Raw genomic sequence first — 16697 nt, forward strand, 5'->3', positions numbered from 1 at the left:
AAAATTAGCACATAAGTAATGTACGAAACAGCAAAATTATACTGAAATATGTCACATCCTCACATAAGAGTAACAAGGAAAAACATTTGGAGAAAATCTTATTCTGTATATATGCAAGTATATCTGAATCCTCAAATGAAAATGAAAATCAGTAACAGAGGACCTATCAGAAATTGATTTAGATAAAGAGAATAATTTCATGAATAGAATTTTACATGCTCCTTTACATACCTAAGTATGTCACTATTGCTGAATCTTGACAATTACAGGGAAAAAAAGATAGCTTGCAAAAATATTTACTACTATCACAAGAATTCAGAACATTTTATTGAGAGAAATCTGAACAAATAGGTTTGGATTTATAGAAATTTACACAATAGGATGCTATTCCAACCTAAATAACGGCTTGTCTATGAAAGCTTTAAAGTAGCATCAACCTAACAAAGTCAAGCTCACTAATCAATACAGAGGTTTTGATTTCAATAAGGGTGGTAAAAGTTACTCTAACCCTAGCCAGCTACAAGCTCTCAACAGATGATCGTCATTAGGCCTCTATCAAGGTTGCACATACTCAGGCTGTACAAATGTGTCCTATTAGTACATGGTCTGTCTGTTTGGCAACTCCAGTCTTAAGACAAATGGCAGCTGCTGCCCTTCAAGGTCTGAAGTCAAGTCCTTAGGGAATCTAAAAGCCCAACTGCAAAAAGCAAGGCCTGCTCATTAGAGACCGCTCCAGGGGAAACTTGCAAAGCTGCCATTAGAACTATATAAAAGAGCTAATTATTTTTATAAGACTTTAAAACTATCAAACGCACTCAGTTCCAATAAAAAGTATTTACTGCTGGCATTCCATTAAAAAGACATTGCTTTTTGTCAAAAAATCAGCTAGTGGCAGTACACAAGTAAAGTCTTTATATTAAAAATTTTAACAAGTGTTGTAGGAGAAAGTTGCGTAGAAATTAACTAGATGAGATAGAAATTTTTTCAAGCGGAAGCATATCACCAAGGTTAGCAATGCGTGAAAATATTCAGATGCACTCAAATACAAACTAATGAACTATGAAGATGGGTTGTGATAGTGCGTGTCCCTGAAAAGGACAAGAAATTCAAGAAACAAATGAGTTCAGTGCTGCAAAACTAACTGAAAAGAACTCATAACATTCTTCACTTGCTTCAAATCTATACTGTTAACTAATAACTGAAAATGCTGAAGAAGTACTGTAATATATTGATAAACCAGTTAAAAAGACACATGGTCCAGGTGATACCAAATACCAAGACCGAGCAGGAAAACAGAAAAACAAGAGTGAAATGGAAATGTTTAAGTATTTTTCCTCCAATAAGACATGGAAACAAAGGTTATAATAATGATAGTTACTTTCATAAAATATAGTCTGGGGAAGAGCTGGAACGCTATTTTTTTATTCATAACCACAAAATTGTTTACTATTTTAACTATGAAACAGAATCAAAGTGTCTTATACTGAAATATTTTTCCAGCTGCATAGCTTGACAACACTGTTTGTATTGAATTCTAATGGTAAAACAGATCACTCCTACAGAACATTTATTACATGGTATTTATTACCAATCTTTAAAAAGTGCTATATGAAATTCATTAGTGTTCTTCAATCAATTCTTGGATCAACAGGCACATCAGCTTCCGACAGCCTAATTCAAAAAAGCAGTTACAACCCCAGTCCTTATGTAAAAGGACGACAGAAAGCAACTACGTTAAACCAGTTAAAAAGAATGAAAATATAAAGAAAACAGATTAGGAATGATTTATATCAATGCCTAGTGCTGAAGTTAATTACAACTAACCCAATAAAATAGTGCCTTTATTATTGTACAGCAAGTAATAACCTTAGACGCAGAAAACAGGACTCTTTGCTGACTTTTGCATGCTCAATTCCACAGCACACTACATTAAGAATTAAATAAGTAGTAAATAAGCCATACAGAAACAGCAGTTTTTTAACTAAAAGCAGAAGACTCCCCTGCTGTTTAACCATTTGGAGTATTCCATGTGAACAGAGCTTCCTATAAACTGGTATTATGTTGTTATGTGGTAAACGCCTAAAATTACCTTATAATGAGAGTTTAATTTCAATACTTAAAGTTTGAGTTCAAGTCATAATAAGTTTTTATAGATTCTGAAAATAAATTATACACATGTAAAGCTGAATTAGTACGCATACTGAAGTACCAGGTTGTTCAGTTAAATACTAAATACAAACTCTCAGGACAATGCACAATGCTATGAGATTATTTTAGAAGTGACAAGACTACTGTCTCCTCTCCCACTGCAGAAATCTGTCATGAAATATACAGTATTATGAAAGACATAGTACATAAAATATTATAGCCCATACAATGTTCAACCATTAAATACATCCACAAAATCTTGCAACAAATCCTGCAATTGCCATAATTCATAGTGATACCAAATATTTTTAAAACAGGATTTTAGTAATAAAAACAACTGAAATCACTTAATCAGAACATTCATATAAAATTATGAAAATATAACCCACCACATAAATACAATATGATCAATAACAAATATCCGAGCACAAGCTGCCTATCACTAAAATTCCTGAACTTCATTTTTATCCGTTGTTTCAAAAAATATGAATACACATAAGAAAAACACTTATTACATGTCATACATAGTGATCTAACACATGACATAATGAGTAAAATTATATCGCTAGGACCAACGTTACATTAAGAGGAGACAGATAAGTCTATGCTAAACTCTAATTCCTCTGCCTTCCAGGTACAGCAAATTATAGAATGGGGAAAACTGAAAGAGTGATCACAGATTTCAGTTTCTGATGGAGGAAACAATCCACCTGGTCAGCCTCTCTCTTTCCCTCCCCCACGAGCAGGCTGTTGCCATGACCCCTCATGACATGACACTACACTACGGGTCAGGTCCGAGTTCCTCTAGCAGCAGACCTTTTCTGCTGCAGCTTCCTCTTCAGGTTCTTTAACCATCAGCTATTATCAATACTGAGATGAAGGACAGTAGCTTGAGAGAGAATAGGCACAAATCTTAAAGAGAGATCAAAGGACAAAACAATTCCATAAATACGTAGAAGTGGGAAGCAAGAAAATAAGTCAAAGGAAGTGAGTTAGAAAAACAAAAGTGAGGAAAAGGGACAACACAAAATGAACAAAAGAAAAAGATGTGAATAATCAAGTGGTGGTGATAGCATCATTTTTTTGACAACGGAAAGCAAACTGAGGAATAGTAAGAATATAAAAAGACAACTGCTTCTTGATTTCAGTACTTTGCTGCTTGACAGTGAACTTAATTTTTGAGCTTTTGTAAAACCAATGCAGCAGAAAAAAACGTTTCCCAAGGTAGACTACTAATTACAAGCATAAGAAAATCCCAGCATCCTGACTGCTGCACAGTTGCACTAGTAGTGACAGACTGAACCCACCAACAGTAACATTCATCACCGCACCAACAACGTTGGATAAGCTTTAACTTAAGAAATTAGCACTCAGTAATATCCTGGTGAATCCCATCTTGGAACTGAAAGTCCCTCTATATTACCCCTTTCCCCAAATTTAGCTTATTTTTAACTTGAAATCTTACAATGAACACACGCAAATAATGAATGAGATTCCCACTAGCACATACCACTGAGTGACCTAACTATGTAAAACACTCCCTTCTCTTCATTCAAAAGACAGGATCTCCAAAGCTGTCCCTCATCATTCCTTTTGGTGAGCCTCTCTTAATGCAGCCCTTTTCTTAAAAGATTTAGAAAAAGGGAAGCTAAGTCAAGTCAAGTCAAATCAAACAAACATTACCCTCCCCCAGCCCCAAGGCGACTAGACTACCTTGTGTCTCTTCCATCGCACTCCACTTGCGCACTACATTCTCTTCCTCAGTCTGCATCTGCCTCCTCCATTTAGACTATTCAGACAATTCTTCCACAATTACATGACACCCAGCATCTCAGGGCTCTAGTCTCATCTGCCTTTATGTGCTGCTGCAGTAAACATGGTAAATAATAATTTGCTCCTTTCAGTTCAAGTCCTCATGTGCACTTACCTATGAAATTCTTTAAAAGGGGAAATGCAAAGATTTCTGTTTAGGTATAAATAAACATCTTTAAATATTCAGAGGCCCCTGGAAAATCCAGCTGATTCTCCTGAATTAAATTTGGCTCAAAAGTAGGATCTAAAACTAACAGACACGTACCTCAATATAATATTGATGGTTGTATAATCTGAATTATGAGATTTTTCACTTAAATAAGTCTCAAAACATTTACAGAAAGTTTAGTAAATCAACATCTTTGACAGACAATAGATGTTATCCTAGTTTCACAAACATATAAAAGTATGGATGAGTTAGAAATATGACCAAAGGTTAATATATATATATGCGTGTGTTCATATATATGTGTGCGTGTGTGTGTGTGTGTATATATATATGTACACATACATTTATAACAAACTTAACAGTACTTAACTCAAACTTAACTTTACTCTCAGTAAACAACACTGCTCCCCATATCTTAAGTTTATTAGTCTTGCTTGGGAGCAAAAGAAGATAAATGATTTAGTCTATTAAAATGGACAAAAATTTTCATGTATTTGTAATTAGTGCAGAATCAGAGGCAAGCATTGCCATTCTCTGAACTTTCCATAATCTCCTATCCCTCTCCTCCACTAAACCTCTTTCCATAGTCTCAAATTAAACAGACTAGCTGTAAAACAGCAGGGTGTCAAATTAAAGCACACTTTATTTTCAGAGGTCTCTACACTTGGAGGCTGACTTCCTGTCAGGAAGAGTCCCATTTCAGTGCAGAGCCCAATCAGCAGGGAGCTCACAGAATTAAGTGCCAGTTGATATTACTTTGTTTTGCATTTACCACCCATGAGAATATTGTTCAAAGCTCTAGTTATAAAGTCAGCATGGTATCATCCTTCTGACTAGACTGCCAAGCCACAGGGTGTGCTCTCACTGCACAAAACTCACCTTAAATGGTGGTGTTTTTTTAAGTCCTAGTGTGCTGGTGAAGCAACAGGATGCCTTTTTTCTTCAGAGCGTCTTGCTTCTGTAGCTAAATTATGTTCCCTTAGTGTTGAACATCTGCAGCACTGTACATTCATGGAAATGAAGTTGTCCTGTTCCCCCAGCATACCCCCAAGCTTCACATTTATGCTAGACAGGCTGCTCTCCTCCTCAAACATAATAATTTATACATTAATCATACAAATTCTCAGCAACACGGTTTTACATTTTAAAGGCTAATATTTTTAGGTGTAGTTGACATGTTTTGCATCAAACAGATACCAACACCACCTCCTGGATTCCTGAACAAATTCAAACAGTTTTGACTTCATAAAAGAAATTTTCTTAGTAAGCGTCCATAATATCTGAAAAGCCTATAATACAGCTGATGAAGATCTGTGAAGATCTTATTTCAGGAACCGGGGTGGAGTGGGTAAGGGGAAGGGAACAACACACTTCCCCCCTCCCCCACCGAAGTTTCCTATAGGCAACATTTGTACTTTAGTAGGATGACCTTAGTAAAGTTTATCTCTCTTTCCACGTGGTATGGCAAATAATTTTCTAAGAGGATTTTTGTATTTTTTTAACCCTATATTTTCCCCATTCCTCTATCCAGAGTCTGAAAGTCATGCTGACTTAAGTGTATTGGCCTTTTAAGTGAATGACTGTTTTACATTTGTCTGCATCAAAATATTATTGCCTTACTATGCATAGGCATTTGTAAATCTATATATTTTCTCAGTCTAATACACAGAACCCGATCCAACTTCTTTATACACATGCACATAGTGCATCCTTTTTTTTTTTTTGTTCAATACCACAGCACTTACAACTACTTTCCAGAAAACAGTTGTATAGTATAAAACAAAAGACACTCGTTCTTTCACAGCACACTATTATTCTCTGTTTGCAGTTGATATACCTGCTTGGTATATCAGGTGTACCTGCTTTTATTGAATGCCTCAAAATAAAAATGCTGAAAATTGTACAGGGCACTTTGCTGGGTCAAAAGCAGGCCTAGTTAAAACAAGTTTTATTTGGAAACCATTTCTATCTGCTTTTGAGGACCATCTATTTCTAATGTGCAAAACCATCAATCCCATTTAATAAAAGTACTAAAAATATTAGATACTCTTTCAGAAAGTTTTCTGATACTTAAATGCAATACACCACAGGTTTTGCCCATCTTAAAATTCCACGTCATACATTTCTTCTCCAAACTGGGGAGTGAGCCAGCCTTTAAAATATTGCACTAGACTAACAACTGTGGCAAGATATAAGCAGCTAAACCCGGAGTAGCAGCTCACCTATTTTAACTACAGTGACTGCTGCTAATCATAATATAACTGTAAAGTGCTCTTTGTATCATTAAGTCAAGTACGGGGCACTTGTTATTCATGCAGTATTGATTAATCATTCCCAGTACATCTAACTTACTTCCATACTTAAAGCAATAGCAAGGGTTAAATACACTTCATTGATTTCTACTTCTGAGCAAACTGTCAACATACACCCACTTCATGGACTTCTGAATCAAATCATATTCTATCAGAATTTATTTTTAAGAAATTTAACCAGGAATGTACACAAATGTTTCAAACCCCCCTATCTGTAGACCATGCCACAGTAAACATGCCATGTAAACATACCACAATTCCTGAAGCCAAAAACTACACCTACGATAAAAGACAGAGTTCAAACATATCTCAACCGCAGCAAACTAAAAATGGATCTGAGAAAAAATGTGAAACAGCAATTATGAAAATTTACTTGGAAGAAACTCCTATATAAACATGTCAGAGATTATAGACCCATGCTTGGGTCTCCAAGCAATTCTATGGAATGCAACAGGTTAAATATCACAGGTGATGTTTCAAACAATGTAGAAAGCAACAGGAAATCAAAGTAGGAGCGAAGTTCCAAGAAGCAGACAATTCTACGCTATCCTGGAGTTTCACACGGAATGTATTTCAGTAATCTAGTTCTGAAGTCACAAAGTCTACTCGATACTACCTAAGACACAAAAAACATATAGATATATATATATACATACACACATGCACATATATAATTTCAAATGTAATTTTGTCATATTTCAGTTCAGAAAAAAACATTTTTTTAAGCTGTTTCCTAATATTTCGATCTTAACTATCTGGACTTTGGTTCCGATATCTACCAAACTGATCTCCAGTTTCATACACTGAGAAGGTATAACATAGTTCAATGAGCATCAAAATACCCTCAGTATAAGTTACCTATTCATAATTATTCCAAGTAGTCTACCCAGTGACTTATACTGGAGCATGAAAGTTGTCAATAGATATTTTCAGTACTCAAAATGAGATCTGCAGAGGTGGAGGAAATTTGTCCAGATCTGTTTTGTAAAATCTCCCACTAAGGAAGGAAGGAAGCTAAACTGTGTGTAAAACACAGATATATCAGGTGTCATGGAGAATCCAAAGGTTCTAGAGAGTTAAGATTTGATATTTTAACTTTGTTTTGCTAGAAGGAAACTTATTGACAGAACAGTATCTAAACTCACAAACAAATGAATGTGTTTAAAGAGACTGGATTCCACACCTGCTGCCCTCCCACACATCCCAAGCTTTTCAGTCAATTTCTCCAGAGGAAACACTACTGGCCACCGCTCAGCTCAGACAGTTTACTGCGTTAATATCGAGTGCCTTTCAAGGCAGGGGAACGCACATTTGCGCATTCCTCCTTGCGATGCGACAGAAAAGAACTAAAGTCTTCATACATCATAACCAAGCAAGGAGGCTGCAACTGAGGAATACACAGACAAATCACTACTTTTACAGATGGAAGGAACTTACTTTCTACCGAAACTGGAGTTTTCTGCATGCCAGGTGAATTCCCTTAAGCCTTTGGACTTTTAGCTACTCGGGGAGGATCTGTTCAAATATTTCCTCCAGCAGATTATTCTCTTTGCTGATAATAAATATTACCTGGAACATTAATCGAAACTTAAGTCTCCTCTATCCCAGCAGAGCACTTTGACAACATGGCCATTGATTATTCTGGGATCTGTCTCCCACTCTCCCTAGCTTTGACCAGAGTCTCTCCTGCAGAACTAAGTCATTGTAGATAAAAATATATATTACAGGGAGAAAAACAATAGCAGCAACAGTTTTTGAAAAGGCAGTATTTCAAAATGTAAAATCATTTCACTGAAAATATCTTGATATAGTTCTGACATTCAGCTCAACAAACGTTTTCTGACTACTTTCCATCCAATAGTATCCTAAAGTATGGGATAAGAATCTTCCAATTCGTACAGCAATTACACTGGTCATGTGATATTTGTCATAAAACAGCAGTAGGAATGTTCCTACTACTGTTTTCATAGTATTTAGTTACACGTTTGGAAATCTCACATTGTAAAGTGTTACTGCTTCCACTGTATTATGAACATGCCTAGCTCTACTTGGTATGAAATAGGCCTGAGGTAGCTTCAGAATCTAAATAATCTGTAGCAGAATAAGATGACCCTAAATGCTCTACTTCCTTCCACAGCCAGGCCATCTCTACAGAAAGCTAGGTTGGAAGATATTCCTCAAATAATTCTCAAAATAGCACAAGGCAATTAATATGAACTTTCTAGCACGTTTATGGGAGTTTTCTGCATATCTCAATAGCGTACCCTTATACTGAACTGGAAACTTCCAATGCATCTCAATACTACAAAGTAAGTTAGAAATAGAAAGGAAAAACCTACAAACATGATTCATGCAACATCTTCCCCTGAACTTACTAAATTAATTAGACTTCAGTAAGCCCTTTTCTTTTCTTTTCATTTGTTACGATCTAAATCCCTTCCATTTGCCTAATAAAGTTATGTTTCTATCCATTTTATCATGACAGCAATTTATTACTGAAGTTCCCTTTTACTCCAAAACAGCTACATACAGTAAAAGCAAAAATCCTATTGGCAGAAGTTCACACAGAATAAATGATAAAAATTCCAATTCCTGACATGTGTAGGTATTCTGAAATGTGAAAACACAGTATTTTTTTTAAACTAGAATTATGCTATTCAGGAAAGAATAAAATAGAAAGAAACAGCCATACTTGTTCAAAGAACAGAATTAAGTGCTATAGATTTTAAATGGCCTTAAAAGGAAATTGGAACATACACTGAAATTGGTATAAAATTATTTGGTAATAAAACAAAACAAAACCACACACACACTACAAAATCTAACTTCTGTATCACAACATACGACGTTATTAGATCATGGATGTAAAGGAGCATTAGATCCTTTTAAAACTCACTTTCAGCTACTCGAACACAAAATAATTACAAGGAAAAATATTTTCTTGACATAAAATGTCATAATCTCAGAGATGAGGCATATTAAAAAAAAATGTACCAAACAGCATCTATATCCTTTGCATCTAAACCATGATACTGTTAAGAGTTTCAGTGCTTTGGTTGATCTCAGCTGCCATGGTATCATAGTGGCATAGCTCTTTAGATAACCTAGACCCAATTCAATTAAAACTTCATAGCGATTACTACAGTTACGCATCACATCAAACTGCGTTTTAAAGTAAATTAGGAACCAGTGCAGATCAGATAGCATCAATAAAATGTGTTCTCTCTGCAAGTAACAAACTGAAAACAAGCCATCTTTTGCATCAGCCAAAACTTCCAAGTAATTTGAAGGCTTACCACATTTTAGAACACTGCAAATATGAATACAGGCAACGACTGTTGTTTACTGATAGCTTGCTTTTGAGCACAGGATACACAGACAAGTCAGGAGACCCTATAACGTTTTACAGACATTTAACTCCTGGGGGAGTGGGGCAAAAAGCAACATCTTAGCTACCATGACATTTGGTCATTTTTAGGGGAAATAGGCTATCATATTGTTTTTTCACAGGTGCCTGATTGCATGACACACATGTTGACAGTGTTTTAATTATTAAGACTCCTTGTCAGAGTAAGAGAGATGTTTTGACTAAGATACAGTCCATGCTGAAGATGTATATGACTTCTTCACGAGCAACAGTATCTGTCAGTATTGGAAGTGATGATATAGCAGCATATAAAAGATCATATTAAAGAAAGATCAAATTAAAGAAAAACTTTTCTTACTTTTTGCAAACATCTCATCATTAAAACAGAGACAGCTAGTTTGGTGAGTTGAGTTAAACAAAAAGAGAAGAGGGTTGAACATCTACCAGTTTAGAGGCAGTAAGACCAACTTTCACAACACAATTTGTTCTGCTCTAACGGTACGGATCAGCCTCTTTTACCATTTTTTACTGTATTCTTAAGATAGATGCATGTGTTCTGCTTTGGGTCATGTATTCCTCTCCAAAAATAACCCCCGAAACTATCAGCACAACCCACAACGTATTCAGCTGTTACCATACTCCACTGGGCCATATGGGCAAACACTATCATTTGCACGCAAAAAGTTCTGGGAAGAATAGGGTTTATGCTTTCTTCTTCTTTCTGCCCATGAAAGATATAATTTAGCAAGGTACAATATAAATCTAATAGCTACAGCTATATAGCTATATTGAAATATATCATATTAATATTTATTAAAACATTGGTCTTTGTTTTCTCAATCTCATCAGCTATCAAGAATGTGTCCTTACTCCCTTGAAACAAAAGGGGGTAAAAGAAGGAGGAACTAGAGAGCTTGTGGAGGTTTATACCCCACTAAGCACGTGCATGCATGTGTGCGCGCACACACACTAGTGGAGGTTTATACATCAGCATGTGCGTGCGCGCTTGTAGAGGTTTATACAACAGTGTGTGAGTATGAGTGAGAAGTGCTGCAAACACTGAACATTCAGACATCAGAAAAACATGGAACTATTTCACTTATTTCTGTACCCTTTTCACCTTGGAGACAGGATAATAGGACAAATAGTTCATTTATGTGATCAATGGATAAATGTTTTAAAAAACTTAAGAGATAGGGAAGAGGATAGTTTTTCCTACTTCAGTAAAATATTTCAAAGAACCATCTGAAAAATGAGAGGATGCACACAGCATATTTACTTCATGTAAACATGAACACATTCATACATGCTCCTTGGAGTTTGAGACAGAATGAGAATTATTTTAGACGAAAACGCTATATTCAGGGATGACATCATAGTTTCAGCATGCAGAAATAATATGTCTCACAATAGTACAATCGTACGCACATCTTTAATATCCTGTCGTCACTCATTTAAAAGGGATATTAGTCGTAGGGCTTCACTCTTTTGGCTGGTTTAATTACCCTAACAGGATGCCAGGCCAGACTAGATGGTGCTTCCAGGTTCAGTGTACTGTATGCACTTCTGATAAATGGGAAAAGAATAGATGACCTGGCAGAAGGCTCAGACAATAACATGTGATTTACAGGACATGAATGCAGCTACTGTAAGATTTATCTGACAGCGCTCTCCGATAGTGGACTGTTGAGTATCCGATGGAATGATTTCTAGTCTGGAAAGTCTGCTACTGAGTAGCCATACACATTATTTATTTATTAGATGTTTTGGGTTGAAACCATTTTTAAATGATGCACTTCACAATGCTCAGTCATAAATTTAGTTTTAAACCCTAGAAGGGAGGTAGTGTTATTGGAATGTGTGTCAGACTGAATTAGGATGAGCAACACAGCGCTTTTATAAAGTGGCCTTGAATGCAACGTCGATTCTTTCAAAAATGATATTAATGTCAAATAAGCAGGAACACTTTGCAGTAATATTAAATGAAGGATTTCTTTATGTTTTGATAGATTTATATAAACATAAGTATACAAACAGACACACATGTCTCAAGATGTAGCATGTCTATCAAAACACAACAGTTTTTGACTTAGAAAAAGCCTTTTTCCTGTATCTCTAATTACTTGTTTCTCTTTTCATCTTGTGTAAAACATTAAACAATGTATCAAAATATAAATACAAAATTAAAGCACAAAAGCAATGGGATTTTCCATATGCTAAATAACTTTAAAAGAAATAATAGGAAGAAAAAATATTAACCCAGATGTCAGTTTCATAGAAAGATATTCTTTGATTATTCTTCACCTGAGAAATAGTTTTATTTTCATATTTTTATGAGAAATAAAACATTGACTTGTGAGACATCGGCATTGCATTTTGCACTTCTGAGAAAGCAAAATGTTCTAGTCACAAATCTAAAAAATAGCTCTTTTTTCTAAAAGATATAAGTGTTTACAACGCCACACAGTATTTTAAACAAATTTTCAGAATAGGGTTAGCATAAAAACACTAAAGATATTAATCAGAGCAATCTTTTAATTTCATAAAATGATGGCTGACAAATTTGTGACGTTTTAAATCAAATTTGCAGATACTTACTTTATAACTATGCCACATTATTTATGTGATTAAAAACTAGTTTTTGACCTGATCTTTTGATCTTTGGCACCCCATCCTCTCCATCTCCTCTTAAAAATTAATTAAAATTTTAGCAAAAGGATATCACTTTACTTCCTACCCTATCTTAGTAGAGGGGAGGACAGGGGACCAAAAAAAAAAAAAAAAAAAAACACACTAATCAAGCTCAACCCCATCTCCTCCCAGTATCTGTAAAATGTCGGCTTGAAATTCAATTTCATATCTCTCAAGCTTTCATGTAGCAAAAGACAGTTCACTTCTTAACAAAATAAATCACTTCTGTGATTGCCATGCTGACCTCTTTGAATTAGGAAAATTCGAAGTGAAAAATGTAATTATCACCCCAGAACAATCTGTATACATCTGGAGCTAATTTTAGATTCATTTCTCACATCATTTTTCATATTCTACTAAAAATTACAGCTGCTGTGTAACTTTAAGAAGATGTTGTGGTCTTCATGACTTTATTGGCTTATTTCTATTTTACAAAAAATAACCTCAGTTTTTGCAACTAGCACTGCTAAGCAATCACTATTTGATTAGATTAGCATTAAGTGGCACTGTGACACATATGACAAATAGATGCATTAGAGCATGTCATTTATTCCTTATCCTTTCCACTTCCCACAACAAAACATGATGTACAGTACAGAGCGCAACATGATCTTAAAAAAGATTAGATTGCCCTACCAAAAAAGAAAACCATTAATTGTTGAAATAAGCAGCTAGAATACAGAAAACTAATTTTAAATATGATAATACCAATCTGTCAGACACATATTTAACACTTAAATTAGTATTACTCTAACACATTAATGAATGAATATTAAAAATTGTATATGGATTTCTTGGTAGCAAGCTTTTTAATTTAAATTAGTGTTAAATTCATATTCTAGAAGCTGTAAACGATGTCCACTTACAGTCTCAGAATACACAAAATAACCACCTCGAAACTCCAAAAGTTCCCTGGGAAATATTAAGTTCCTCTCAGGGTAAATATATGATCTTTTCTGAGGAAGATGGAGAACTAAATGAGCAAAGTTCTGAATACGTTCATGAATAATAAGCTCACTGGAAAACATAACTACTCTTCACTAGTTCATTGTAAAATCCATTAGGTGTAATCTCCAGAAGTAATTGTTCTTATTGGACTTTATTGACAATGCAAACTATCGATTTTTCACACTTCCTATGATTCTTTCATTTGTATTCATGAAACGTCTATCAGCACAGTCTAAATAAATTTGGCAATATAGGCACTAAGATGAATAAATCGATGTGAAGAAACATTAATTTTGCATTATCCTTATTCGTCAGGCAAGCAAACCATAAGGGCTGTAAATGAAGGTCAAAGGTTTTGAAATGGGTCAGAACCCTTGACCTCTAGACCAATACCATTCCCATTAAAAGAAGCTATTTTAAAGTTTTAAGTAGGGGAATTTACTACCAGAAACGTATCATTTTTAAGGCACCAAAACAAAGGCTCAGTAAAAACATTCTTCCATTTAATTACACAAGAGAAAGCAAGAAAACCAATAAACTTGACACAGCGAATGCAATTCTTTCATTACCATTTTAAGAAAGTTCCTTCAGTTCTGGCTCTTCTCTAACCACAGGAATGGGCAGTTCTTAGCTTTTTAAATATTTAAAATCGCTTTGCGTTTAGGAATGTAGAAAGTCCCAAACTGCTGACAACCAGGGTTGCTTTCCTACATTTTTCTCAAATTCTTAGTACTTGTCAAATGAATTAAGAATGACAGGGTTTCAAAAGCATTTATCACTCATTTCATAACCTCTACACGAAGGAAAAAATCCCACTCATCCCAGAGGATTCAGCATGCCAAGGTGTGGAAATCAATCTGTTTCCATAACCTTAATATTTTATTGATCTTATTTTCTCTTACAAAAATGACAGCACAGAGTTACTCATGCACACCAAGATCAAGGTTATGTAAATGCTCAACAGTAAAGTAACATAAAACCCTCAGTATATTCTCTGTCCTACTGAGTAGTCACAATTACTATAAAAAACACTTTTTTTTTTAAATCAAAGTCCTTGCATATTATCTTTTTATATAAACATTACACATAATTTTAAAGCAATGAATTTTAACTGTAATTTCTATTGTGTCCACTAACAGCAATTTCAGATAATATTGGTTGCTTAAACCTCACCTGAGAGCAAAGAAGCATCACCAACTCCACAACTGAACTACTAGATTTCATGCACACAAGACCTACAAAAGGAAAAAAATTATTATATCTGAGTGCATACTTATGTAATCAATTATTAACACAAAATATTTTAAATTGCAATACATTTTATTTGCAGCATCTTGACTATCAAGGAAAGATAACATTTTCATACCTTTTGCAGTTCAGTTTTGTACTTCATCAGCACAAAATAAAAGTTTGTGAAAAGGAGATTATGAATTCCATACCTTGCATCTAAAGATGCAGCTAGCAGTAAAACATTACCTCCATTATTCACAGCTTCATAAATATTTGCATTTCAAAATGATGAGAAGTGTGGTTAACATATGTTGTATTAATCCACTGTATCTACATTTTGTTATTTCTTGAAGGATTGGGTCATTATATATGCAGAGAAGGGAAATGGCTTTACGACCTTTGCTTTCTCCACTGTGCGTTCTCCTTTCAGCCCCCAGCTATCAATCAAGTTTCCATTTTGTTTCATGGCAGCAGACATCCCAAACACTCTTATTAGTACTTTGACCCTTAACCCTGCACTAAACCTTAGCAGAAGTGCAAGCAGTAACCCATTATATATTCTCAATTGCTTATAAACTAATTTGACTATTATTATTATTTGTAATTTGCATTCTCTTTTGGGTTTGTCTATAAAATATCTAATCTCTTTGTTAGGCCCAAAAATTAGTTTTGTGTGTTTATTTTTGTCTAAACTGTCCAAATATTGCCAATAATTTTCCTGTATTTTTGTCATCCAATTTATGAACTACTCATCTTTCTGTACATAATCTATATCATACTTAATATACTTTGAAGCCAGATTGTTTTCATTATTTTTAGACAAGAAAATATAGAAAATATAACTAAATAGAATACTTACTTCCCTGACAAATAAAGCTTTCAGAAAAATCTCTTTTCTGTTATTCTTACTAAAAGAATGAAACAAATTTGTTCACATGGCAGTTTATATTAAAATGTTTATCAGCTAAAGTGATGCCCACATGCATAATCAAAAGTAGAATCCCATCTCTTTCAGTCTTACAGAAGACATTGTGTCCATTCTTCTTTCCATTAAAGCACCAAGAGGGGTAAGCAAGTTATATTCCTACAATAAACAATTTTAATTTCAGTGGAGTTTAGTGAAGTCTCGCTTTTTATATCAACAGTCATTTGTGTAACACTTCTCAGTGTCTGATACTTTAACTATGTTTCTGACAATGCTGACCATATATTCATCACTACATATAAGGTGCCTATTCTAATCCATGGAACAAGCAGTTTCAAAAATCTTAAAAAAAAAAAAAAAATCATTCCCCAGGAAGCAACTACATCTATTAGTACAAATACTGTTTATGTGCCTGTGCCAGTGGCCAGCTCAAGTCAAGCAAATATGAGCGCATGCACGTACTGGAAGCTGGACCAGAGCCTTATTCAATTCGCTGTTGTAACTAGGTGAAACCTGCAATTTTCACTCTAAAAATCAGTGGACAAAGTGGTTTATATGATAAGCAAAATTAAGAGAAATCTGAAAAACTGGCATTCACTACTAAATTCACACTATTCCAATAAACGCAACTTTTAAAATTGAGGCCACTAATGTTCACATTGTATACCTAAGCTTTTTTTTTTTTTTTTAAAAAAAAAAAAAAGGATAAACCCTTTAGTAGGAAGAAAACAACTACAGCTCAGTCACCTTAAGCCAACACCATGCAGAGCATGATTATTGTCATGCACTTGAATCTTCATCTTCTCAGAAGTACCAGAGAATATATTCTGATAGTATTGAGAAAAACTTCTTACCTGCCTAACTGCACTTCAAGGGGAAACCAGCAAGAGAGAAGCAGATTCATATGCCCTGCTAACATACTTCCTAAGGAACCCACTGTTAAAATATCACAGCCAAAATACACAGTCTGTATACTTACTTCACTACATTTAGCTTTGTGTCAGTGTTGATCCTGTCACTGAGAAAAGAGTTTTCTTTTTAAGTTTCACATGGTATATTTCATATATCAGCTTCTATGAGACAATTTCCTGGAGG

General features: G+C 34.7%; 1 protein-coding gene across 8 annotated transcripts in view; it reads right to left on the reverse strand.

The window, feature by feature from the left end:
* The window catches only part of LRBA (LPS responsive beige-like anchor protein), a 407526-nt gene that overhangs the window by 281145 nt on the left and 109684 nt on the right, over positions 1-16697 (reverse strand). For all 8 annotated transcript variants that reach the window (XM_068942256.1, XM_068942262.1, XM_068942261.1 and 5 more), the window contains one exon: positions 14621-14682. In XM_068942256.1, coding sequence (XP_068798357.1) covers positions 14621-14682 — 62 coding nt within the window. The remainder of the gene's footprint in view (positions 1-14620; positions 14683-16697) is intronic.

This window comes from Struthio camelus, chromosome 4 (assembly GCF_040807025.1).
Source record: "Struthio camelus isolate bStrCam1 chromosome 4, bStrCam1.hap1, whole genome shotgun sequence".
NCBI lineage: Eukaryota > Metazoa > Chordata > Aves > Struthioniformes > Struthionidae > Struthio > Struthio camelus.